Here is a 26,301-nt window from a genome sequence, read left to right as displayed (position 1 = left end):
TGTGTGGCAGTATATGCGAAATTACTATTGTACCACCTTTTTGTACCATATTCTTGCAATAAATTATTATTATTATAAGATCCTTCATAGGCTGCAGTTAAGAAACAAAAACATTCTGTTACTAATTCTCCACATGATAGCCCCCTATTGTGAGTGTCTATATCCATGTTTGTTTGTAATCAGTAATCATTTATTTCCAACACGCATATATACAATATACAACCTACATAGTATACTAATAATCAAAAAATATATTTATGTATAATTAAAAATGAATGAAATGAAAAAATTAACAAATTTAAAAAGATTGCTATTGTGGCAGTGTACCTTTAACGCTGGCAGCATATCGCTGCATTGAAAGCTGCGGTGAGCGTGGAAGGCATCAGCTCTGGGGTCACTGGTCTGGTCTACCAGGCGTCAACTTAAATGTTTGCAATTAGTTTTTTTATTAGTTTTTGTCTTGTTTCTATAATAATTAGTGAAACTGTCACTACACGAGTGATGCTGTAATCAAACAAATATTTTGCCTTTCTCCATTTCTTTCTCCTCCGTCAGATAATTTACGGTTTTAAACTGACTTGGTATATAAGGAAAATTTGAAGATGAAAACATTAAATAATAAAAACAGTAATTAAATAAATTAAAATGATGTTCATAATATTGTCTCTTGATAACATAGCTTTTACACACTAAGAAAACACTTTTTAAATTGAAGCTATGTATTCATACAAAGTCTTTTCTTAAAATAATATTACTATTCTTGGTACCTCAAGAGTTGTAACTTAATATTTTAATACATAATCATGTAATGTTTTTTTTTATGTGTAAACCTTGTACGACTATTGCATACCAGTTTCCTAAAGATTTCAGCACGCTCAAGGATTATAACATTGTTTAGAAAAGTCAGTTAAACCCTAAATATTTTTTTTACAGAACTGGACTAACCTTTGATTGCAATGCCCATCTGATGTTGAGTAAGATGTGGTCTATAGGAGGGCACGCATGTCCAGGAGACATTATACTGTCTAGGGAAGATGGCAAGGTTTCTGCTCCTTTGCAACGACGAACCTGTGCGGCACCTGGGGATGTTGACCAATAATGGTTGACACTCTAGCGTGCTTCTCAAGGTGATACCGTTTAATGATGGAAAAACTGTGTTTTTCCATTAAGCATTCTCCGGAGTGCAATCTATAGAAGTCTGAAAATCAACTAGACTCCTAGGCAATGTCTAGTCTCATTATAAATATAATGATAATTACTTAAGTGTGTTAATTGCAACATTTTATCTACACGACCTCTTGCCAACAGCAAATATTTCGTCAGTACATGTTGATTTATCTGGAGAAACAATTGTGTAAAATGAATCGATTTTTGTTAATTTTATTTGGAGTGATTTTCGTTGCTTCCATAGCCGAGTGTTATAGGTAAGTTATTAATAATATCTGATGAAATAATATCGAGTGTGTGCACGCAAAGAATGTGAAAATGAAAATGTAGAAATTATTTCACAATGTAATTTAGAATATATTTTGTGTAATTTAGCTATTGATAAAATTATTGGCATCAGGCAAGATAAAAAAAGTCTCAAATACAACTAGGATGAATATTATCCGAACGATGGTTTTCGAGGGTAAACAAAAGATTGATTCGATGGAGATGTGGTATTGGAGATGGTTTGCATACAATGCAACCGCTAAAGACCAGAATTCGAGACGAGAGTTTTAACATTTTATTCATGAGTTCTTACTTACTTCAAAGCGGCAGCTAAATCGGCATCTCCTGGACAGGCGTGCCTTCCAAAAGGCCACATTTATTTAACATCACATGGCATGAACCAAACGTCTATCCAGTTCTATATAAAAAAGGATTGACATTCTAGAAAAACGGGGAGAAAATAATGCAACTAGCTGTGACTCTCGTGTGAAACTCTAATAAAACTCTGCCAATTTGGCAAAGGTTTATTTTTTAATGAAACTGACACAAATATATAAAGACATATGCCTCATTTCGGTTATAGGACTTCGTATAATTAAGAACACGGCTAAGGAAAACATTGGGGAAATTGGCTTGTAATTGCTTCTATAGAAGACGCATTTGTTTGTTGATTATATATTCATTTACACTCGCTACTGCTAATACTTTTGCTGAAGCCGGAAACTTTGCCCTAATACGTGTAATAATAGTAGGTGTTCACGCTCAGCTCTTTTTTACCGAACGGAGAATGCCAATAGCAGAGCGATCGCTCGGTGATCGCTACACACACGCTGCCTCAACATTTCCTAAACATATTCCCATTCATGGGGACTTGGCAAGTTGGACTTGAGAACTCCTGAAATTCAATTCACGTTTTCGAATACGACTCGTAATTATAACTGATAGTTTTATAAGAAAACTGGCATTGGATAAACGTGTGTCATATGTTATCCACGGCACGTTTTCACGTGTGATTATGGCCCAAAGGGTTTATTAGTTCGATACCCGGCTTAACAGGAAAAGGAAGGAAAACATCGTGAGCGGGTTTGGCTGACCCAAAAAGAAGGTGTGTGTCAGGCACAGGAGGCTGATCACCTACTCGCCTATTCGATGGAAATTTGAAATGTTGTAGCGCCACTAACATATTTTATTTTAATAATCGAAAAATCTGTGCATTTTTTAAATTAATACATAACATTTATTTGTGCAATATTTTTCAGAAGTCATCATTCCCGTCATGACAGCAGTAACGAGGTAAATAAACATCATTTGCATGGTTAATTGCAGATCATAAGTTCCAGAGTTCGATAATAAATATACTAGTATTACAAAGATGGAAGTTTGTATTGTGTGTATTGCTCGTCTAAGCTATCGCGGAATATGGTTAAAAAGATCATTAAGAACATCCATTGGGCTAAATCACCATCAAGATCACACCCCACATACGCACCCTCACGTACATACACTCACTTTCACACCATCACACATCAGCCGCATGAGATATTTATAAGTAACCTTAACCTTGTAAATATGTATTCCATCTTTGGATATGTCTTAAGTATAATTGTTTTACGTGTATGTTGTATATTTTGCTGTCCAAATAAAGAAATTATCTCCGAAACTACTAAACCTAATTTAAAAATACGTGATGGGTTGTCTTCGTGGTGTTAGACATCAGTTCCATAGAATAATAAGTGAGCGAACACAAATCCACCACATTTTTTTTTAGTTTAAGTGGCAGCTTACCTATGAAGAGTTATTTATGCTCATTAGGGAGTGACGATGCAGTGCTCCAGTTCTTTGTCGTGCCTTTGTTTCTTAAAAGACGACAAGGTCATATAGGATAATTTCCATAGAAAGCTCTTTACGCAACTTATCACAATACGTGGTAAACTAACTATATGTTACGCTCCTCTAATATAAGCTTTTTGAAAATTCCATCTCACTCACATCTTAGGCCATTCGTTAAGGATCTCCTCCATCAATTTTCCATACTAGGGTTGCCTGAAAAAGATTGCTTGTTAGCGATAAGCCCGCCCGCCCGTTGTCCCTCATAATTTTTATGTATTATATATTAGTTTTTCTATAAATGTAACGTATGTAACGAAGTGTAAATACATAAATTTACTTGATTAATAAGCAATCAATTAGAATAAAAAATTGAATTGAAAATTGATGTTTCTGTCTAAAATATTCTATTATATCGTGTACAAAAATGCATATAGATGTGGTGTATTACGTTATATATAGATTCAAGGTTTTTAGATAAACAGCTATTTTATAATAAACAGCTATTATCTAAATAGGTTAAAGTTTAATATGTGTTCTAGTTATTTTGTTAATGTTTATTAGTAATTATAACAACCAAATATACAGTATTTACAATTTTCATAATCTACATATTAATAATTAACAGAATATTAAAACAAATTGAAATCTTTGGTTCCTGTAGCAGTGTACCAATTGATTTTATTTTGTTTATTACAATATAGTCGAAAGTTGAGTTGTTTAATCCTGTTAATGCATTTTGCCTGTTTGTTATTGAAATATTTTTAACAATAGTGTTGTCTCATTAGTTTCATGCAACTCTTATTCCTGAGGTCGTAGGTTCGCTTACCGGCTGTGCACCTTGTATATAGGTTTTGGTTTGGGTGATCCATCAAAATCCGACAAAATTGTTTCCTTACGTATATTTTTATCTTCTTGGCTTTTTTAAATATAATAATAATTATTATAACAAAACATAATTTCATGCCATTTTAATAATTTATTGCCCGGATATAATGCTCTGAATAATATAAGTTCTGCGTAGGTCAAGCCCCTTATGTCTCTTAGGGAGTGCGCAAATTCATTTCCCAGATCCCAGACCTCAAATGCCATCAAAACATGGAAAACAATTTCAATATTTCAATAAACTAAACATTTAAAACGAAATCATTTATATTATTTAATATATTTTCTAAATGATATATTAGCTTAAATCACATATATTGGTTTGTTATACGTAGCCACATATTGCGTTATAACAGACAGGACGCGGTGCTGCGTATACGCATTACATATAAAGGTTTTTTAATTTTTAAAATAGTACTCAACCTTTCATGTGTATCAATATTTTCAGATATTAATAATACGAGGCGGTACAATAAAATGCCAAGAGGATGACTCCTCATCATCATCGTCGTCTTCGTCATCATCTGAAGAAGGAAACGATTGTAACAAGGTAATATTATTGGTTACTCTATCTGGTTAAAACGTTAAGTGGACTATACTTGTAAATGCTATAACGCTCTTTGCTTTTAATTTTATGTCTAAAATCATAAATATTTTTTTTGTAAACTCCAAATTTTCAATTTAAAGGACCTAATAATACGATTATTTCGCAGTACGTTGGATATTTGTGACAATTATTTTCGATTCTTAAAAACTGCGTATAAATTCCTAGCTAACTGGACTCAATTAATATCAGTAAGTATACATCATAATTAATTTAATACTATAAATTGATCGAACTAAGAAAAAAATGATTTCCATATGTCATTGTAGTATTTACTAGATCTGTTATAGGCATATCTTGTTTACTGTCAAAACGTAAAGTATTGACACTTTATTTGTTAAATATAACTGACTTTTTAGTGTTTATCTATCGATCTTTAATTATGTACATAATTATTATGATTTTTGTTTTTATTACAAAACTTATCTTTCGCCATGTAAAATCTCTGGCGAGAATATTTAATGATTTCAAATCGATCAAATATACTTGGTGAGATATGGTCGCGCATCAACAGCCAACAAAATGTGTAAATGTAATTGCAACATACTACCATTATAATGCCGATTAACTCAAAAAGGTGTGTTAATTATAAAAACATGGTTTTCGAAATATAAAGTTTCAAGTAGAAGTTGGGCAGGCAGTTTCGACATTATTGCTCATTAGAGCCGCAATTCATCCTCGCTTGAAGTAACACGCTATCGTGAACATTCTCAAAACAAATTGGAGTGTTTCTGAACTTCATAAAAATATCTAGTGGCCCTTCGTTCTCAATCTATAATATGCATTATTTATAATTTTTCATCCGTACTTTAGTGACGGGATTCGGCAGGACAATAAGCGGCTGGCACATTAGACGACCTCGCTCGACCATTAAAAATAATATTTTGACATTTATTCTCATAACAGACAATATTCGCTTACATGAGAACTTATATACGGAAATTACAATTTATCATGTTGTGGGTCATTAAAGTGGAGGTGAGCAGAATGAATTGGTAGAACTTAGGTGGACTTTCATTTACGTAGAGAAATCGGATCATTCAAGGGATCGTATTTTAGTCTTAATTTAAATATTGGTTTATCTGAAATTTGTATATTTTGTGCATATTATCAACTTGTTTAAAAGGAATCAAAGTCAAAGTCAAGAATCATTTGTTCATATAGGTAACACAATGTACACTTATGAACGTCAAAAAATACATGTATGATGGAAACAAATAATAAATATTTATTTCCAACAAACAAATATATAGTATTTACAATATTTTTTAGATAGTAATAAAAATAGAAAATTAAAACGAATTTAAAAAGTTTGATTCCTATGGCTGTGTACGTTTAACGCTGGCAGCATTTCCTCGCTGTATTGCGATACTCCGTTGGGCGAGGAAAGCACCAGCTCGAAGACACCGGTACTGTCTACCAGGCGCCATCTTAATTATCGTCTGTAATTATCCCCTGTGCACTTGAACCCCACAGCCAACAGCCCCAAAAGTATCTTCTTCAAAGGAAAAAAATCATAGTTGGTGGCTCTTATATTAAAGCCGTTTATTATTGTGCTTGTAACGAGGCAGGTAAGACGGGGCTAACGTGTCCACATAAGTAAACACAACATAGTTTTTCAAACACGTCGAACAAATTCTTAATTTACGATCATTTATGACTGTTAAACTGGACGCATCGTAGTACATAATGATGATGCAGTAAACCTGTTATTGAGGACAATTATTATTTAAATAAATCGTGTTACAGTGTAGTGTTTGAAATACATATTTTTATTTTCATAAATTTTGATGAGGATATATTTTAACTCGGCAGTTCATCACATTTTGACCAGTTGCTTTTGTTTCGCTCGGCTTATGCTAGACGTATTATTATTTTGCTAACTATATTTTTTCCGAATTATAATTAGTATTAGTTACGTCCTCAGTTTGATAATTTCGTAGTGAGCGTTTTGTGTGTTTTGTGAACAAACCACTAACAACAGTCTACATCAGTCTAGCCTCTCAAATTCAAACTCCAAATAACTTTATTCATATAGGTTCACAAGTACACTTATGAACGTCAACAGAAAATATGTTAAATTGATTCTAAATTTACATTTACTACATGTTTGCAAGTCAAGGGCGTAGAGCGGGCAGGAAGAACTGGGAAAAGTTTTTAATCATACAAATTGTTTGTAAGGTAGAGCAGCCATATATATTTGAACTGGAGCAAATCAATCCCAAGAATTAGGATCATTTAAATATTCGTCAAATTTATAAAACGCTTTATTGATTAATTTACGTTTAACGAGTGCTTTGAATTTATTGCTGAGTTTGTTGTAAAAACGAATACAATTTCCACATAAGATTATCTTCTGGGTCTTGGCTATACTGGTGAAAGTACCATTTGTTTTAGAATTAATTAGTTTATATGTGTCTGTACATACAACAAGGCTTCAAGTATATATTGACCAGATATCTCTCTCTTATTGTTCCCAAAGTAATATTCTACATATCCTTACGACTGACAATTGTGTGCCTTTCACATTAAGAATGTATGGAAACGAGGTACTCAGGGCTTACAAATATAAAATTGTGTATTAACGGCCATCGACCCGTTCATTGGAATGTATTATAATATAATAATTTTTATGACTGTTCTAGTTTAATGATGCACATAATCTGCGGTTTGCTTATATCCGTAAGTTATTATTTTTCTTCGACTATGACGTACTCTTAGAGGGATTTGTTTTCGTGGAATTATTCTTAGAATTTCCTTATAGATTGCGTTGTATGAATATTGTAATTAAATAGCGGGAATTTATTTGAGAAATGCTAGTAATAAGGATAGGAAGTTGATAGTAAAATATTATCTAAAAAGTTGTTAAAATAGGTTTTAAAAATCAATTTAATAAGAAATTTTAGCTTTAAGTGGTCTTTCCAATATAACATCATTGGTTTTTATCATCTTAATAATTTTCTATAAACATACCTATTGATTAAATGAGACAGCGTTTAATGTTTTAATTGTCTATATTTCAGAATCAAAACAGTAAAAGCTCTTCATCTTCCTCGTCGTCATCCTCTTCCTCTTCATCCTCATCATCTGAAGAAGACACAAGGGAATCGCATCATGGTGTATGTGTTGTTATATTATCTTTTATTTCACTTATTTTGTTATAAGAAGGTTTAACATACAGATCTGTTATTAGAGATATTTTTTTAAATCCTTTACGAGTAGAGAGAGCTGGCCCAGATACCATGCAACTCAAATGGCGCGTTACAGTCCAAAATTCAGTGACTTGTATTTATTATTAATTCTATTACTTAACATAAAGTATCTTGGTTCATCAATCGTAATTACAATACAAATCAGTTTTGAACGCGTAATGATATAAAAAAGAGGGTAGAACTTTTGTATGCCTACCCGCGTGCGTTTTCTTCATACGGTCACAGGTTCAACTCTCAGGGACGTCATTTAAATATACTGTATAAGGGAGTGGCTTCGCTCCTGTTACACATTTAGCATAATGATAATAATCAATGGCGCTACAACCTTTTTAGGTCTGGGCCTCAGATTTCTGTATCTGTTTCATGATCGTTTGTGAATTGAATAGGCAAGTAGGTGATCAGCCTTCTGTGCCTGACGCACGCCGTCGACTTTTTGGGTCTAAGGCAAGCCGATTTCCTCACGATGTTATCCTTCACCGTTCGAGCTAATGTTAAATGCGCTCATAGTAAGAAAATCCATTGGTGCACAGCCGGGGTTCGAACCTACGACCTCAGGCATGAGAGTCGCACGTTGAAGCCACTAGGCCAACACATTTAGCATATCGGAGTAAAAATTACCATACTCATCACATACGATAATATTACTAGTTAGTCCATAAAGTTATGTATAATTTAGCACATTTCAAAGGTTTCACAATAGAAATTTATTTTAATGTTTAAAACAAAAGGATTACATTATATGCCATTAGCAGATTTTCCTTTAGGCATCCTCTGGCTCACTTAACTGGAAGTGAGTCTACTGTATACTAGAATTTGCTCGCTACTTTGTTAAGATACTGGAATCCAATATTTTCTGAGAATAATCCTGTGTGAATTCCAGACTATTTGCGTATATCATGTCGATAAAACGTTCTTCTGTGTTTGAACTATGAACTTATATTGTGCTGATAATATTTTTATTATATTTTAAATGGAGTTAGAAAAATAATTGTAAAATTGCATTTCCAGCGCAAGAAGGCCAAGCTTTTTAAGTGCAGTACCTGTTAATGAAGATGGTCCGCTTCGATGATGAACAGCTGATGACAATATAAGAATTAGGAATTTATTAAGAGTCCCCTGTCCCCCTATATAGACCCTAAGCAGGCATGAAGAAGGAAATACTGGTTTAAGTGTTAAGCTTCAACCAAATTATATTATGTATTTTAAATAAATTTATTTCAATTATTTTATATTTGAAAAGTTAGTATAGGAGAAGTAGGTTTAATGTCCAATTACTAAGATAATAAAAGATAATATATGTTTGTATGTTTTATTATAGTAGCATTTCGATCAACTTTTTACACAGCTTTGTTATAAATGTTGACAATATAGTATTTGTTAGCATAGTCTAGTATTTCCTTAGTAACATACAGAGTTGATTTATTAGCAATCAATTCAAATGAGATTCCACTTATAGTCTTCTTGATAGAATATTTGCGATCCCAGCCACCAATGTACTAAGTAAAATTCTAGGATTGAAAGAGGACCCTGCACCCGAATCTAGAACATAAAAATACATTCAACATGGTGGCCACAGAAAGCTAAAGAGTTTGAGATATGCACTAGGAAGTAATATTTGGCTCGGTTTTAAATAGGTGGAACGGAGGAAATTCTCGCTTCGTACACGGCAATTATTAATACAGATTTACATAAAAATAGGATTTCAATAAATAGGTTCGCTCTGTTTTAACTAATGTACCCGTGTAAAGTATGTCCTTTTCTATCACGGCGAAACACAATTTAACAGAAAGGAACAAAAGAGTACTTTAGTTTAAAGAGTGTGTCAGTTTGATTATAAGAATAAGGATGTAATAGTTAACTATAATTGTAATAGTTAAATATACAAAAAATGTAGCATGTGGAAAGTTCGATATAAAAACAATGTTATGGAATTCCTGTAAATAACCAAATGTATGAGAGATATAAGCGCTCACGATGTCGGAAACGTATCCAATGCTGTTTGTGTGTTGTTTTATATTTTGACATGAAATACGTTTTCTTAAATTAAAAAAAAAGTTTGCGTCATTCTATTGAAAAAAATAACATTCAGTTACCCCGGAATTAAGGCATAGTTTGCACGCGGTCTCTGAATAAATCATGATTTACAAAGCGGAGTAAGAATTGATGATAAATGTAAAGATGATATGGGAAGGACTAAAGGGAAGAAGAAGAGGGCGCCCCAAAAAAAAAGGTGATAGATGAAAAGCGGTAGCAGGAAATAAATAGAGAAAGGAAGCGATGAACATTTGGAAAAAGCTTGAGGAATCCTTTACCTGTGAAGGGATTTTGGCGATACTGAACGTAATAATACGAAATAACTGCTGGATATATTGGAAATTAAATAGGCGTTTATTATTATTATATTAAATGTAAATAAACATTGCTTTGATTGACAGAATGCTGATATGTCATTTATTGGTGATCGAAATATAGCAATATTTGTACGAGTATATTCATATATTTTTCAGGGTTGAGGACCGCCAATGGTTTTTCCTCATTCGTAATTAGTTTATGAATCTTTATGATTACTTCAACGAAATCTTCTTAGGAATGCCACGTTACCGGTTTTCCTGTCTTCGATCTTTAAAGGTCAAAATTTGCATCGTATAAAAGAATAATAATAATGAAGTGCACTGAAGTGCAAAGATCAGATCACGGTTTACCTTCGGCCGTTAGCAGGCACAGAAGTCTGATCCAGTAACATTTTGTCAATACAGTGTTTTTAATGCGTGTCAATTAGTCGTTTTAAGTGCCATTAAGGAATTAGAGTGATTCTATATCTATAATTTCGTAAAAACATCAATTTTACATCTCTTTGATTGGGAAACTAAAAATGTAACTGGATAGTCACTGGATTCTTATACATAGTTACAATTTCCGGAGATACTAGCTTTGTTAAACTTGTGGTCAATTATATTATTGTCTATATGATCAATGTTGGCGACAGCAATTCCCACTAACAAGCTGAGTCTTAAATAGTTTCGCGACACGTCTCGTATCGTTTCGTTTATCGGCCGGTCACGCACTTGCGATACCTCTGGCTAGGTGAGTGTCTATGGGTGGTGTCACTTAACATCAGATGAGCCTACTGCCCGTACTGTTATATAAAAAAATATAAAATTATTCACGTACTAACCCAACAAGGAAGACAATTTAACACTAAATTTCGGAAACGCTTTAGTTATTCAGCCTCTGGAGGCTGCCCGGTCCATCGTAAATCAAACACGCCATTCGCTTATGCATTATACAATTTTATTTGTACGAGTCCGTTGAATAGGTAATAAACTATGGCAGGTGAAACGTTCTGACCGAATGTGCGTTGAATTTGAATTGTACTCAAATGTTCATGCGAAATATCCTTAGCCATCTTGTTTGTATGAAGGGTTCAAAACGACCAGCTTCTTTAGCCGATAATATAACACACAGAGTATGTAGTATTGTCTTTTGTTAACATAGCTTTTAATAATTATTTTACATAATTTTACTTCCCTCACCATAAACTTCACCGTGACCACGCACGATAATCACGCGAAACGTAGGGAGAAATTTAAAATTATGTAAAATAATTATAAGTTTATAATACATAGCGTAAATCGGGTAAAAAATTGTTTTCTTTACACAGAGTATGTATAAAAATTGAGAGAAGTTCTTATAATCAGTTGAAAAAAAATAATGGCCAGTAATTTTTTAGGTGGTTGGTTAATTTGTGTGACAGTAATAAAACACAATTGACCAGGTAATAAATGACTGGCAAAAATGATTTCGATAAATATTTTGGTAGTTTTAGGTTAAGTTAGGTTAGGTTTAAGATCCCTTGGGTAGAATGTCTGGCGAACCCCGAGGGCCCATCTTAAGAGCGTATGGAGGGTTGCGGTGTTTATGGGTTGAGGTGGATGGGTCTCGCTACCCCACTGAATAGCTGAGGGATTTGAGTGTAGACCCAGCCCCACAGTCCCCGTCAAGCTTGACATCCATTGCGCAATCCTGCGTAAGCGCATTTTCATCTAAAAAAAAAGTTTTAGGATAGCCCACTCGTAACTGCCCTATTAGCTATTTCACTAGCACTATAGCACTGCTCATTATGGATTATCATTTTATAAATTTATACGACTAATTTTTGTTTACCTTACAGCTTAATTTTAATTATTCAACTTACCAAAACTACTACAGTCAAAACCATTTACGACGATATCGTTTAAAACATACATACCGGTTATATTGAACAAAATCAAAGCTGAATTATATTGTCTTAATAACAACGTCATCGGCTGTTACGACCAAATATGAGTAGTCCTTTCGATGTCGTTTTAACAGATTTTGACTGTATAAACAACTGTCGCGTAAAATAATGCCAAAAAAATTAGAAGCATAATTCATTCTTCACCGTTCACTTCTTCACGATCAACTATTTGCAGTCAAATTCATTATTTAAAATAAGGGTTTAAACACACCACCTTGGACAATAGCCGTGGATTTATTAAACAAAAAGTGCTGACATTCCATTCCTCATTGTTTAGTTAGTTTTATTATACGCGAGAATTCGTACAAATTGTTTCAAATAGCCTATAAATCTATGTATATATACATATATGTATATACAAAATTAATCCCCATTTCCCTTGGTCACGGCATCACGCGTGAACGGCTGGACCGCTTTCGCTTATTCTTTTTTTGTTGTGTTAGTTATTGTCAGGAAAAGGTTCTAATGAAAACGTTAAGAAAATAAGAAAATTTAAGAATACTTAGCTACCATATTAAGTAATTATAACATTTGTTACGATAGCAATTTTTTTTTCAATGCATAGTGCTTTTACAATTAAAACTTTTTTCATGTAACCTCATGGCGTTTGACATAACATTGACAACGCATTTTGTCAAATATCGTCAAAGAGGATGTAAGAAAAATACATATAAAATAATTACAGTCGCTAATTGTTTGTGGCATTAATCTTGAAAATCCATGTTTTTCACATGGCCAGTTATATGTCGCCTGTTCCCGTATCGGAACACCAACAAAAAAATATATATATGCGCCAGGAAATCAAACAAAGAATGTTGTATATCATACACCTTTTTTAGTTAATTATGCTAATTCAAAATCAATATTCATAGTTAAGACAGGACAACGTCTGTCGGTCTGTAACTAATAATGATAATGTTCTTATTATAACATTGTAAAAATTAATATGACATTTGCATGCCTATTTATATATGGCTATGTGTCTTGGCAAATAAATAATTTACTGTTATTAATATATAAACTTGTCACTGTTCCAATTCGGTCTTTGGTAGAAATTTGGTTTCTGATATTATGATCCAAAGGGGTTGTTTTAATTATGAAATAACTTTGATGCTCACATTGCGTTTCCAACATATTTCATTAAGCGGCAACATTATCAAAGGATGTTTGGGATTTTACTATCATCGGAATGGCTTTACAATAAAACGACGAAAATCAATATTTTGCTATTAATTTATGTTATTCATTAAATTTTTTCCGCGATTTATTTACAGCCGTGCAGATCGTAAATCAATGTTTGACTATTATTTTGTTAATTTTTTAGCCGTGCTGATGACTTGATAGAATTAGCAGGACTGGGAGGTATTGGCAAAGATGGAAACATCGAGAAAGAGTTTGAGGCCTTTACGAAAGAGGAGTCCATATCCAATAACATATAACTACTACCATTTTGTTGTTAGTAAATACTAACAACATTACTAGCAACATGCTGACCGATCATCAAAACTCTAAGGCACTAGCAGAGAGCTTTAGATTTAGATTACAATTAGTGTTTAAAACACAATGTATCTTACAAGTTATATATATAATGTATTTATTTAAAACATACTAGATTTCTTATGTACTTAGGTTAGTTGTTTACGTAATAATTTACGACAGAATGTCCCTTAATTAGAGACTGAATAACTGACTTGGTATTCCATGGATCTCATAACTTTTACGGTAGAAGAACTGCGTTGAAAGACGTATTTTTAACAAGTAAAATGTTTTTTATAGAACCGGAGGCAAACGGGCAGAACGCTCACCTGATGTTAAGTGATAGCGCCGCCCAAAGATCCTATCAATGCCTTGTCTAGTGCGTTGACAGCCTTTTGATTGATACGATCGTCTCCTAAGTCGAATTGGTTCGGAAATACTTCAGTATGCAGCAAGGTACGGGTGGAATTTCGTATTCTGCCTCGACATCCGATAATGAAACTCAGCTGCTGGAATGAATCGAAACAACTCCGCTGAACACTCTCCATGGTAAATACGGCGGTATATGCAGAGTGACTCCACATCTTAACACAACCCCAAGGGATCAAGCTGGTCGGAGAGGAATTGTTCGTCGATGATTCGATTCGTCTTCGTTGAATACGGTCAAGTGGAAGGAGATGGTACTAGGGAGCCAGAGGTGAGAATAGTACTCCATGTTTGGCCGAATTAACGCTTTATACAGTTGCAAGCGGTGGCCCGGAGTGAACCATCTTGCCTTGCTGAGCACACCAAGCATTTTGGAGCCTAATTTAGCCTTTCACTCTAAATTACCGCGAAACATTGTCGCGTCAATATGTCTAGTATGCAAGCTGTGGCTTTGAGATGAGTGTCTTCGAAAATAAGATTAGCAACGAAGGGTGTTTTTCTTGTTTTTGATGGCAATAAGCTGTGATGTGTGAATGGCTTAATAGCTGTGATATTGTGATATCCATCATAAAAAATGAATTTTGGGGCAATTTAAGAATTAAATATTTTTGGCAAATAATGCATTATTATATAACTATGTTGTTTTCTATAACAGTGATACAAATAAATACTTATTGGAACCTTATATTAGGAATAGTTGTGCTTAGATTAAGCTAAGTAGATAATGAAATCATAATTCCTTACTTATAAACTTGTAACTACTTTGGTATAACCATTATCCAGTTATGTCATAAGCACAAGACGGCAACATCGCAATTCATAGATAAAGTAAAAAAAAACAGAAACTTGTCAATGATAACCGTGTTTCTGTCAGTTTGACGTTTCAATTTGCGGTGATTTTGTTCCGTGGTTGTTGAGTTTACATAACTAGTTATAAAAGATATAAAAATCCTAAATATTAAAAGAATGTTAAGGTATATATGGAAAGATATAATATTCAGGTGTAAAATACATACATGGTTGCCACTTCAATATGTCAAAGCTATAATCTTGTATAATGTCAAAGCTTCAATATCTAAAGAACAGAAGATAAACCATCCCCAACTCTTGACTTAAAGTGTTATTAAATAATTGTTCTAAAAATATAACACCAGCCTTAGAAAATCTATATTTTCGACGGAACTTTTCATCGTCATACATATAAAACGGATTTTTTCTCATTTCATATGTTTTAACATTTCTTACACTGTGCATTTAATTTATATGTTCAATTCCTTCTATTGATCTTATATCCCCTATATAATTTAGAAAAACGTCATTACTCTAAGACTGATATAGTACAATTGTGTTATGTCAGACTTATACTACTATACACTAGGATGACGGCTGGGAAAACGCTAGTAAGAACAGTTATGCCAACCTTATACTAGGTTTAAGCTGTTCCGGGTTTATTACTAGACTTTTTACTTATTCATAGTATTATTCATGTGTTATTGGCATAACACTATAAGACGTTTATACCACTGTAAATGTTTTAAGTGGACGACATTTGGATTATTTTGAATTTTTTAAGTCGTCGTACATAATGTAACAATCCATTGAAGCTTTCGGTAAATTGGTTATTCAAGACTATCATTCGCCTATTTTATAGTTTTTGAAATGTTGAAAAGCCTAGCATAAAGTTTCCTGCCAAGTAACGGGCAGATCAATTTGTCAGTAATGTGTACTATGAAGTAATTTCGTCATATGTTTTCTACCTCATACAATAATCGCAAATGTTTTTTTGATTATAGGTAACACAATGTACATTTATGAACGTCAAAAAAAGAAATATACATTAAATGCTTCTAATTTTACATTTACTGCCAGTTCTCAAATCAAGGGCGTAGAACGGAAGAGAATAACTGGCAATAAACTCTCCGCAAACCCTTTTTCCGTTATTATTAACACCTATTGCGACTTTGATTCCCGACGAAACAAAGTTCCTATTTAATATTTTCCTCGTAATTTTATTCCCTTAATTTCGTAAATGCTTAAGTAAAAACTATGCAAGGAGGTTCTATAATTATGCTTAATCACTTCAAACTCTTGGTTTTATATGAAATGTCTGGCACTGGTCAGTTATGAGCGGAAAATTAACTATATTTTTCGCGAACTGATGAAATCAGTCAGCCGAGCCTGTATTGCGAGCTTTGCTAACGAGGTTTTTACAGCGATGAATAAAAAGTACCTATTCTAAATAGCCACAGATTTATTTATTTTTTACATTGAGTCATTGAATTAAATTTAAGAACCTGTTATGTAAAAAGTATTCAAATGTGTTATGAGACTATTTGATGCTACTTTTCGTGAATATTTGGCCCCTAGCGACTTTTTCATGTTTAAGGAGAATGCTCGCTGGATAGAAATTGCGCTTATGAAGAGGTAATCACCGATAGTGAAGCCATTTTTGAGGCTCAAGAGAAATCGTACAAAAAACTAGTTATCGAAAATTTGTATGAGCGCTATATCGTTGTATCGCTCTCGAAGGCAAATCGAATAATCAAATAAATAGAAAATTTTATACGTTAGGCTAAGAAGTTTTCAGCCTAATAAGACAGGGAACTAATATGTATTTTTTATATATATAGTACCTGTATTTTAGTCATAAAATAAAAATAAAATATATTGTCCCAATTGTGTTATTAAAAACACAGTCCCGTCCTTTTGGGTGTAAGTAAGCATGGTTCGTCGACTGTCTACAAATCAGATGTGAGTCCTAACAACTAAACCGATTGTGCTTAATTTTGTTACAGAGAAAAACGGATCGTCAATTAGTCGCGTAGTAGGTAAAAAAATAAGGATCTTTATTATAAAAAAAAAGTAAAAAAATCATTTTGTTAAATAATTCGGTTTAAATGGATTGGTTAAATTATTAGCGATGAACATTTAGTTTTTAAAAGCAAAATAAAACTCAAAGTACTAGGAAAACGAGGTTAAATATTAATCAATAACTGATTAGATAACAAGGTCCACATGACTGGCCAGAAACTGATTAGCGTTAACAGCGAATCTATTCTCGTAATATGACGCGTCCGCTACAACTACTTGTGCTCAATATAATTCTGTATTCCTTATACGTACACGCAGCTCCGTTCTCGGCCGAGGACCTAATTGAAATATTCGCTAACCCCATAAAAGATTTTCTAAAGTTAACGCACCGTGTAAGTGAAGTGGAAATTACGACGAAAAAAGAAGGAATCACACCTCAAACGAAGATGATTGATGTGCCTCCAAACATCGTGCCCTGTGAAGATGGAAGTATGATGGATAAAAATGGTGTATGTAGAAGACCATGGTAGGTTATCAGTGACGCAGTTTCTTTAGTACGTCTCGTTAAAATGGACGTAAAGTTTGTGTTCGTTCTTGTTATACTTTGTACCGCCGAGGCTGGTGCGCCGTTTAACTTCCATGAGAGGGTACGTCAGGCCACCTCTACTACGGAGAATAATTTAGACGCATCGCAGATTATAAGGGTGCCGAACTTGGCTTGCGCAGATGGGTATAGAAGAGATGATTTGGGAAAATGTAGACAGCAATTGTGAAAGTATGTTCCAAATCCGTATTGTCAAAATGTATTCAGTGAGTTAAAGTAATAAGTTAAGACTAAAATCAAAAATATAGCTAGTTTAACTTAGTGTATATAAAATGACAAGTGTTTTGTTTAAAGAGTAATGTATTGTAAATAATAAATCTGTTGGCCAGAGATAACGGCTTTAAGATCGTGTCAAGCGATGTATATTGCTTATAGGGTTTTCAAATGTAAAATATTATGAGGAGTTTCGGATGTGGTATGCTTTGCGAACTGATTGTACTGGTTGTTAATTAATAATGTAAAAAATGAAGCGTTTAATCTTAGAAAAAAACAAAAATTATGGAACATTGTAGAATAAAGATAACATATTTACGTAACCTCTGTCACACATTTTAAGATATATCAATTTTAAAATATGACGTTTACATAACTTGCTTTCCGATTCTAAACTTTCTTCAGACAATTGTTGTAGAGATTACTGATTAAGGATTCTTGAACGAAATAATAAAATCCCTACAATAAAAGAAATATGAAATAAGTCAGAACATAAAAAAACATCTTTCATCACTATGGAGAAAATTATAGAAATAAGGCAATTTCAAACGTAGAAGACTATCCAGACCCAATTGTAACAATAGAAAAGAACACTGGCATTGAGACGCCTAAACCAGAAGTAGCAGCTATGTCAACAATTTCAGAAAATACAACAAAAGATGGACGTGCCCAGTTAACCACCTGTTAAAGGGCTTGAAGGGCTTAAAGCTCACTAGGGATGGAAGGTGTATGCGTCAATATGGTATGAACGATCGTGATTATAACTACTAGAAATGTTCATATGAAAAGTAATGTTTAATGTTGAAATGGCTTGAATTATTTGTTTTTAGTACGCATTATTACTTAAATTAATATTAATAAGAATTAATATGGAATAAACTATATTTACAGTGAATTTTCTTTTTATTCTAAACGAACAACGTAAAAAGACACTGGATGATGAAATTTTGAAGATGCTGAATAGAAAAATTATCGGGATATTTATATTCTAAGAAATCATATTGCATTATCGCTTTCGTTCGAAGAATAAGGTTAAAAGGTTACGTACATATCTTAGTCAAAGTAGAGCAATAAGACCCAGTCGAGATTGCTATACTGTACGAGCAATATTTAAATTTAAAATGAAAATTTATTTTTTAATTCTTTGCGTTGGTGCTTTTCTGTGTTCTACACATGGAGGCCTGCTCAAGGATGTTGTTGGAACAATCCATGAGAAAGCAAATAACATAAGGGAAGATATAAGAAATGTCCTTCATCACAAAGATGATCAGCATTCGAAGAACACTATTCCAGATACATACGGGAAACTTACAACAACAGAAAAAAGCAGTGAAGTTGTAACAACTCATGATTCAAATAAAATTGAATTCGTGACTACAGAAAAATCAACAGAGGCTATTAATGTTGAGTCACTCAGTAGTGACATCGTGTTCCCAACAGAAAAAATTGAAGCCAAGCCTACGGAGAGTTATAAAGTACCTAGTACAACTAAAGCTAGTAATACAACGGACGATGATAAAGATGGACGTGAGAACTTTGCGGGTGGTTGTGCAACTGGTTTTAAGAAAACTTCAGACGGACGATGCAAGCCTACTTTTTAATAAGTAGGTATTAATCGAAGTTAACAAAATGCTATTTCATCAACGTTTAAATATGTATGATTTAATTGTATATTTGGAAAAGGAAACTTATGTAAACGTAATTGTTTTATCCACTATTAATTAAATGTATAAAAGGATAAAATTAGTTTTATTCAGTAAATATAAAAAAAAGCTGATAACATGCATTAATAGAGCACAATTATAAAATATATAAAAGATTTTAGTGCCAATTTCTCAAATTGTGTTAAATAAAAACGCTTATAATATACATATAATAAGGTGAAAATCATGAAGATAAATATTGATATTTAACTGATTGTTAGTTTAACAATATAATATAGTTTGTAGGAAATTAAAATGCAGATTTATAATAAAGCTTTTAATGCAAAATTAAAAAAATATTTACGCTAAGATCAAGCAAAATCTCATCACAGTCTCCATTAGTTACATTTAATAGGGTAAACAATTTTTTTAAAATATTTACAAGAAGATACACAATTTGGGTACACATCTATAATCAAACCAATTATTTGTATCGCTGTGAATTTAAATAGACTTGGTCTTGTTGGCTATAGATGGATGATGATGATGATTGGTAAGCATTTCTACCTGCCGGCTTACCATACCCTTGTTGATAATTTGGTGTATTGGATTGCTGGTTGTAGGTTTGGTAAGAGGTATCATAAGTATTACCTGAATATAACTGAGCTCCATCTTTATTAACTCCTATTGAACTCTGCTTGTTGCCGTTGGCATTCCACAGTAAGACATCGTCTTGACCATCAGGTCTTTTGTTAACAATGATTCCGCTTTGACCTTTTTTAGTGGGGTATCCTTGATCGTATCCCGTATTGGTGTTCACTCCTCCATCAGTGTAACCAACGTAGTAGTCTGTGTCACCAGCGGAGTTTATAGCGACAACGTTGGTATGGCCATGTCCATTGCCAATGGAGACTGTTTCGCCAGGCCTGACTTGACCTGATATGTATCCGGGGTTCCGGTTTTGCTGTAAAAACAAATAATCATGAATACGTTAGTATCACTGTATAATATACATTATAAATGTATGGAAACGTACAATATAAGGAACATAGAACGTAACTCTTTGTAGCAGTTTTAATAAACTTAAAACTATAGCCGAAAAAAATTGTCAGCTTTATTAATAATAAGTAATATTATAGTCATTTAAAAAAACCTTTAAATTTAGCTTTGCAAGTAAATATTTCAAAAACAATCGTAAGTTTGGAACTGGAATATGATAGGATAAAAAAACTTAAGGAAAAAAAACAAACCTGTCCATAGCCGTCATAACCATTCTGTACGCCTTGCTTGTAGCCATCTCTGAAACGACAAGTGTTTTTTAATTAATGCATATTTAGTCCACGTAAAATACTGATTACCTACGCAATCTCTAACTTGTAAAAAATGTGCTTCTGTGGTGTTCTGTTTCGAGGAATAATTTCGGCGATTTTATAATATAAATATTATGACTAAGAAATGCGACTTTTGGTGTGAGGATTTTAATATGCATGTTAAAAACTAAGAGTCAAAAGTAAATACCTAACAATTACTAAATGGGCTAGCCCCCAACAATGACTGATAGTCATGTTTAATGTGTATAATTTTATGATTAACGTTGGTCGCATTGTTAGTAATATTGTGTTAAAAACTTATTGAATGAATATGTAAGTGTATTATAATTTTTACGTCCAGGCCATGGTCTTTGTACATTTGTTTCCCGTGCATTGTGGAGTTTAAACTCACGACTTTAAGATTGAAAATCGCAAAAAAATTTTTTAAAGAAAGCATTAACATCGGGTACAAAATTACCATTGTTAAGTAACAAATGACTAGTATCAACTAAAATTTATGTTAACCATAATTGTCATGTATTTTACCTTGTAACATATACTGTAGAAAATGCATTAGATATGATAAAAATACAATCTATACTGAGAATATAATTATATAAATAATTAAAAATACTGAAATCTGCTGCTAAGATTATTTGCAATAATGACGCACAAAGGTGACGGATACATTTTCCTCATGCCTTGCTCTTTCATTTTGCACATTAAAATTCACGGACGTGTTTTTATTAAAATTTTAGTCTGCCTTTGTATCTAATGAAAAACATTAAACATACTAAAAATTTCCCATTGAATGTTAAGATAGTTTGTTTAATTTAATGTGATTTTTGATCGGTATTTATCCCCTATATCTAACGCTTACCTTATACGAAAGTAGACACGTGGTTTTGCGTGTATTTTATATATAAAACATATAAAAAATATGTAAATATTTACATATAAAAATTTACACATTGTACAAGTATAACGAAGCAGATCTAACTAGCGAATGAGGGCTTTTGATCTATAATGTAGTCATTGTTTACTGACATTACAGTATAATTTGTATAATTAATATTTCTGTAATTGTATATTACGTAGGAACAAATACTAGATCAATTAAATTTTTCTCAATTAAAATTTATATTAATGTTAACTCAATTAGTATAAAGGGCCTCAGGAAATCTGTACGAGACAGTTATTTAAAATAGGATTATTAAAATACATTAAACAACCAATACGTCTGGTATGTATTGCCATATCATCTGTTCATTCATGTTGACATACACTCATAACGTCTAGATATTTTAGAACATTTCTATTTATTTACGAATCACATAAAAATCTAACTGATACAAATGTATGACTTTATTAAGTAATTTGGCATTGTATATGTATATGTAGATCTCTAATCAACTACCATATTTATTAACACTTCGATGCATACGGAAATATAATACATTTGACATTATTAAATGAAAAGGCAACAGGCACCATGCAACAGGTGGACTTATCGCTTTCAAGCGATCTCTTCCAGGCTGGGTTCCTGTGCCCATGTGAGAGAAATAGTAATAGTCAAGTAGGTATTCTTAAGATTCTTCTATTAAGAATTGACATAAGTCAGTGTGAACTCAATTGACACACTAAGCTAATTAATTATTTCAGAATTAAGCTGCATCCAGAAGTTAGGCGTAGCTCCAACTCTTAGTCTTACACTAAGACACTAGAAAGTGTCAACTGCCTACATAAAAAGTGAATTATTTGTTCACTAACGACCTTTTACGACCTAAATTGACATCATCATCATATTTATTAATTTTAAACAAAAAACACTTACACATTCTGATTTGTTCCTTGGGAGGCGTAGCCATTTTGAGTTCCATAAGCACCTAAAATTAATTATATTGAATGTAGCGACAGAAAATTCTGTAATTGGCTAATGATCGTCTAGTTACCGCCATACCAGAGGCACCCAGCAAAGAATAATAAAATGTGAATAAAACATAAGTGTGTCAGACCCAGTATCGTGGAAGGCTCTGAAGTCAGCACAGGAATTCTAATTTTATATTTTGCTGATAAAGAACAAATACTTAATATTATCAAATATTTCGTCAAGCGAGACAAATCGATTAATTGATGCTTATAGTACGTTCAATAAGATGTTGAAGACTACTCGCCATAATAATTAGACAAATATTGCCTGGGTTTACGTTCTCTTGCTGTGTTTTCTACCTCATCATTACCTTGATCGGTTGGCTGTTTCGCAGATTCTAAAAAAAAAAACAATTATATTATAAATTAATAAAGTTGATAAATTTATGTTAATGTTTTGATTTCTTTAAAGTATTGCATTAGGACTTTCAGTCGTTTTAGTTTATTTATTTATTTTACAAACTTTTAGTATTAATTATTTTAATAGTACAATATTGAATTAAAAATAAACAATTCTAGAAAAAAGGCCTGTACAGACTTGCAAACCTCAGGAGAGATTAAAAATGTAATAAGTCATAATTGAACGTATTTTATTCGAAGTTTTTTTTAAATTTGGAATAGACTAAAACGCTTAAAGTTTCCGATTTTGTCTTTGTCCTTGGTACGCACAAAAAGTTTTTAATAACAATTATAATAACTCACCAATTTTCCTTTTTCCAACAACACTACTAATTAAAATACTGGCACATAATAAAACTAATGTAGTTTTTAATGACATTTTGTTTTCGTAAAACACGTACGTTGTTACGAATGTTCTAAGGAGAAGTAAGCTTTTTTCCTCGTTTTGAAACCGGTTGACTGAGGCCACAATTGTATCGTCTTTTATATATGTCTAGACGTAAGTAAATTACCTAGGACTTGACAATAAAGTTTTTTTCGTTTATTATATATAGTAATTTGTAATGTTTATTTTAATAAAGAATTTTTAATATTTAATGTTTAGTGTTAATTTTTATTATTTGTTTGAAATTTTATATTGCCACGAAAATTTTAACGTAACTTTGAGAACCTACAGCGCCCTCTTGTGTTGCTTATCTGCATTAAACTATACTAATACTAAACATTTTTAAGACACTTAGAGCCATCTAGTGTCAGATAATAAAAACGCATCGACTTGTTTTTTTTTAATATTGATTGAAATTGAATGAATTGAAAAGCAATTTGTTAAGATTTAAAAAACAACGTGAGCCGTCACGGGACGCCTGGCAGATGTGAAACATCGACATTATTTTGTAAAAGTAATATGCAGAAAAGAACATATTGTGATAGGAACTAAATATGTCATAATAATAAAATAAAATATTACGATTCTTTTCCAGATATCGATGACTATTTATTGAATAAACATTTATTTTCATTAAATACAAATTAAAAATATTATAGATACACACACACGTCGCCACTCCGTACACACTACTGCATATAGACTGTATATATATACCATCGTATAGCGTCACCACGCCGGAAATCGGTTTGACGTGCGGCTATAGATGTTTCACATCAAAAACAAATATTATTTAATACGATAGTTCGATATTGGTAGTTTTGTTTTTAATTTGATAAAGGGTAATTCTTAATTAGACACGGCTGCTACCTTTATCGTCGTGTCATTTTGAAAAAAAGGCGGTATTGTTGAATAAGAATGGATCAAACTAATCTAGGGGAGTATAGAACTCACAAGTATGTTTATATATAATATAAAATACTGATTTGAACTGGTTTATATAGAATCTGAAAGTATGCAGTGACTGAACATTGGACAAAGTAAAGTACTTTTTTTCAGATTACAAACATATCAAACAAACAAAAAGTTATATGACAAATTAATAATTTGGGATTTTTTTAGTAACAGGAGGCAAACGGGCCGAAGGCTAACCAGATTTTAAGTGAAACCGCCGCCCATGGACACTCACATTACCATGAGGGCTTTTAAAAAATGGTACGCACTTTTCTTGAAGTCAAATTGGTTCGGAAATACTTGAGTGGGCAGCCGGTTCCACATAGTGGTGATGCGTGGCAAAACTTTCCATAAGAAACGCTCAGTTGTGGAACGACGGATGTCGAGGTAATGTGGATGGTATTTTGTATTCTGCCTTGACGTCAAATGATGAAACCTAGCTGCAGACTTTAGTCTCACCTCCTCGTATAATTGCTTAAGTCGTTTACTTAATATAATGAACTCTAGCTTATATCTTAGACGAAGTTCGTCATTTAATAATAATGAAGCCAGTTTAATGCCATACAATAAAAATTACAAAACAGATTGGTGTTAGTTTTGATACTATACACTTAGTTCCATTAATTCGTGTGTTCTGCAGTATGGACCCCTTTTAGGTAAATGTCTCCTCCATTCCATTTGGTTTGGCTTTCTTCATCTATTTCTCCCCAGAAACATGATCTCGCCAGCCTATCGCTTTTGTGGTCTTCCCACGTTTCCGTTTTCCTGGAGCTCCTCTCCAGCTTTGGTGGTACATCCTTTGTCTGTACATCTGGCAGTATCTCTTTCTTGCCTGCTCAATTCTATTTAAGGCCAGGTTTGGATCGTCTGAGATCTTAGTTTTCGGTCTGATTTGGTCACTTTTATCTTTTTGATCCTTAGTAATCTGCTACAATGCTGGACACTAATCGGCCTTGACTTCACGCTTTCCGTAAACGTCCAGGTTTGGCTCCCGTAGACCAAGTATTGGAGAATGCTCTGCCACTTCGTGAGATAAAAGCTAAAACAGCCCCATATCAGATGACCTTCTTTAGTTTAGTCATAAATATTCTTTATAAGTAATAATAATAATAATCTTTATTTCTTCTCTCACATATACATAGAAGGTTATTATGATTAAACTAAGATGATAACATTTGGAAGTGTATGTGAGAGGCTGGCCTCTGTAACAGGAGACCTGAGTGACAGATAACCAGCCTCTCCACCACCGGACCGGAACACGTACAATCAGGTCATTGTCATAAGATACAATAGAAGAAAATAAGCAGGTGCTAAAAGAAAACATTGAAAACGGAGTCGTACAAATAAATTTGGTGTGTGTTTGTGTCTGTGTGTGCGTGTGTGTGCGCGAGTGTAAACAGGACAGGATGAATTTAATTGTTTAGCCGGGAATTGAATTGGCAACAAAACCTATAGTATATTTTGCAACTCCAAATAATACTTTTATTAGTAAATAATTCTCAGTCAGTGAACAGTTTCTAACTGGTATCTAATTTAGTGCCTTTGCGATCGAGGCAGCTCGCTTTGACTCCACGTTAAATTTGCAACAATCCGAAATCAGGCGGAAAACTATCGAAGTTTGGACTAAATTAACAACAAGTTTCAGGCAGTATATAACTGCAACATCTTCGTCCAAGATTTAATAAGAATTCTATATTAATCTGCTGTAATTATTTTGAAAAGTGCTTGTTGATAATAAACGTTTAATAGCTAATGTACAGTTTTCCAGCCAATGACCTGTAAAATATATTAAATGTCATAAGTGTCTGTGTGGTATATGTGAATTAGCAAACTGGACCAGGTAACTAAATAGATGAGAGGTCACACCTAAGAACCTAACAACCGTACGGATATCTTTAAGTACAAGATGT

General features: G+C 32.9%; 2 protein-coding genes and 1 long non-coding RNA gene across 7 annotated transcripts; 2 read left to right on the top strand and 1 right to left on the bottom strand.

Moving 5' to 3' along the window:
• Positions 1–1,313: 1,313 nt before the first annotated feature.
• On the top strand, positions 1,314–9,261 carry LOC123715853. Its single transcript, XR_006754489.1, has 5 exons — positions 1,314–1,424; positions 2,694–2,727; positions 4,595–4,696; positions 7,774–7,869; positions 8,971–9,261. It is a non-coding gene; the product is annotated as an uncharacterized LOC123715853 (long non-coding RNA).
• Positions 7,776–23,521, bottom strand: LOC123715851 (RNA-binding protein FUS-like). 5 transcript variants are annotated; one of them, XM_045671203.1, is made up of 6 exons: positions 23,356–23,521; positions 22,899–22,991; positions 22,559–22,610; positions 20,665–20,713; positions 20,066–20,378; positions 7,776–7,837 (listed from the first exon to the last, which is right to left on the bottom strand). In XM_045671203.1, the coding sequence occupies exons 1-6, from the start codon at positions 23,429–23,431 to the stop codon at positions 7,776–7,778; spliced, it is 645 nt and encodes a 214-aa protein (XP_045527159.1). In that variant the 5' UTR covers positions 23,432–23,521. The 5 variants fall into 5 exon arrangements, with proteins under 5 accessions (XP_045527159.1, XP_045527158.1, XP_045527156.1 ...); XM_045671202.1 differs by lacking the exon at positions 7,776–7,837 and adding an exon at positions 9,258–9,501; XM_045671200.1 differs by lacking the exon at positions 7,776–7,837 and having other exon boundaries at positions 19,737–20,378; positions 23,356–23,520.
• On the top strand, positions 17,726–19,525 carry LOC123715852 (growth-blocking peptide, long form-like). Its single transcript, XM_045671205.1, has one exon. The coding sequence runs from the start codon at positions 18,893–18,895 to the stop codon at positions 19,370–19,372; it is 480 nt and encodes a 159-aa protein (XP_045527161.1). The 5' UTR covers positions 17,726–18,892; the 3' UTR covers positions 19,373–19,525.
• Positions 23,522–26,301: the final 2,780 nt, after the last annotated feature.

This window comes from Pieris brassicae, chromosome 10 (genome assembly GCF_905147105.1).
Source record: "Pieris brassicae chromosome 10, ilPieBrab1.1, whole genome shotgun sequence".
NCBI lineage: Eukaryota > Metazoa > Arthropoda > Insecta > Lepidoptera > Pieridae > Pieris > Pieris brassicae.
Note: the sequence above shows the minus strand (reverse complement) of the source record. Positions and strands in the feature narration are given on the sequence as shown.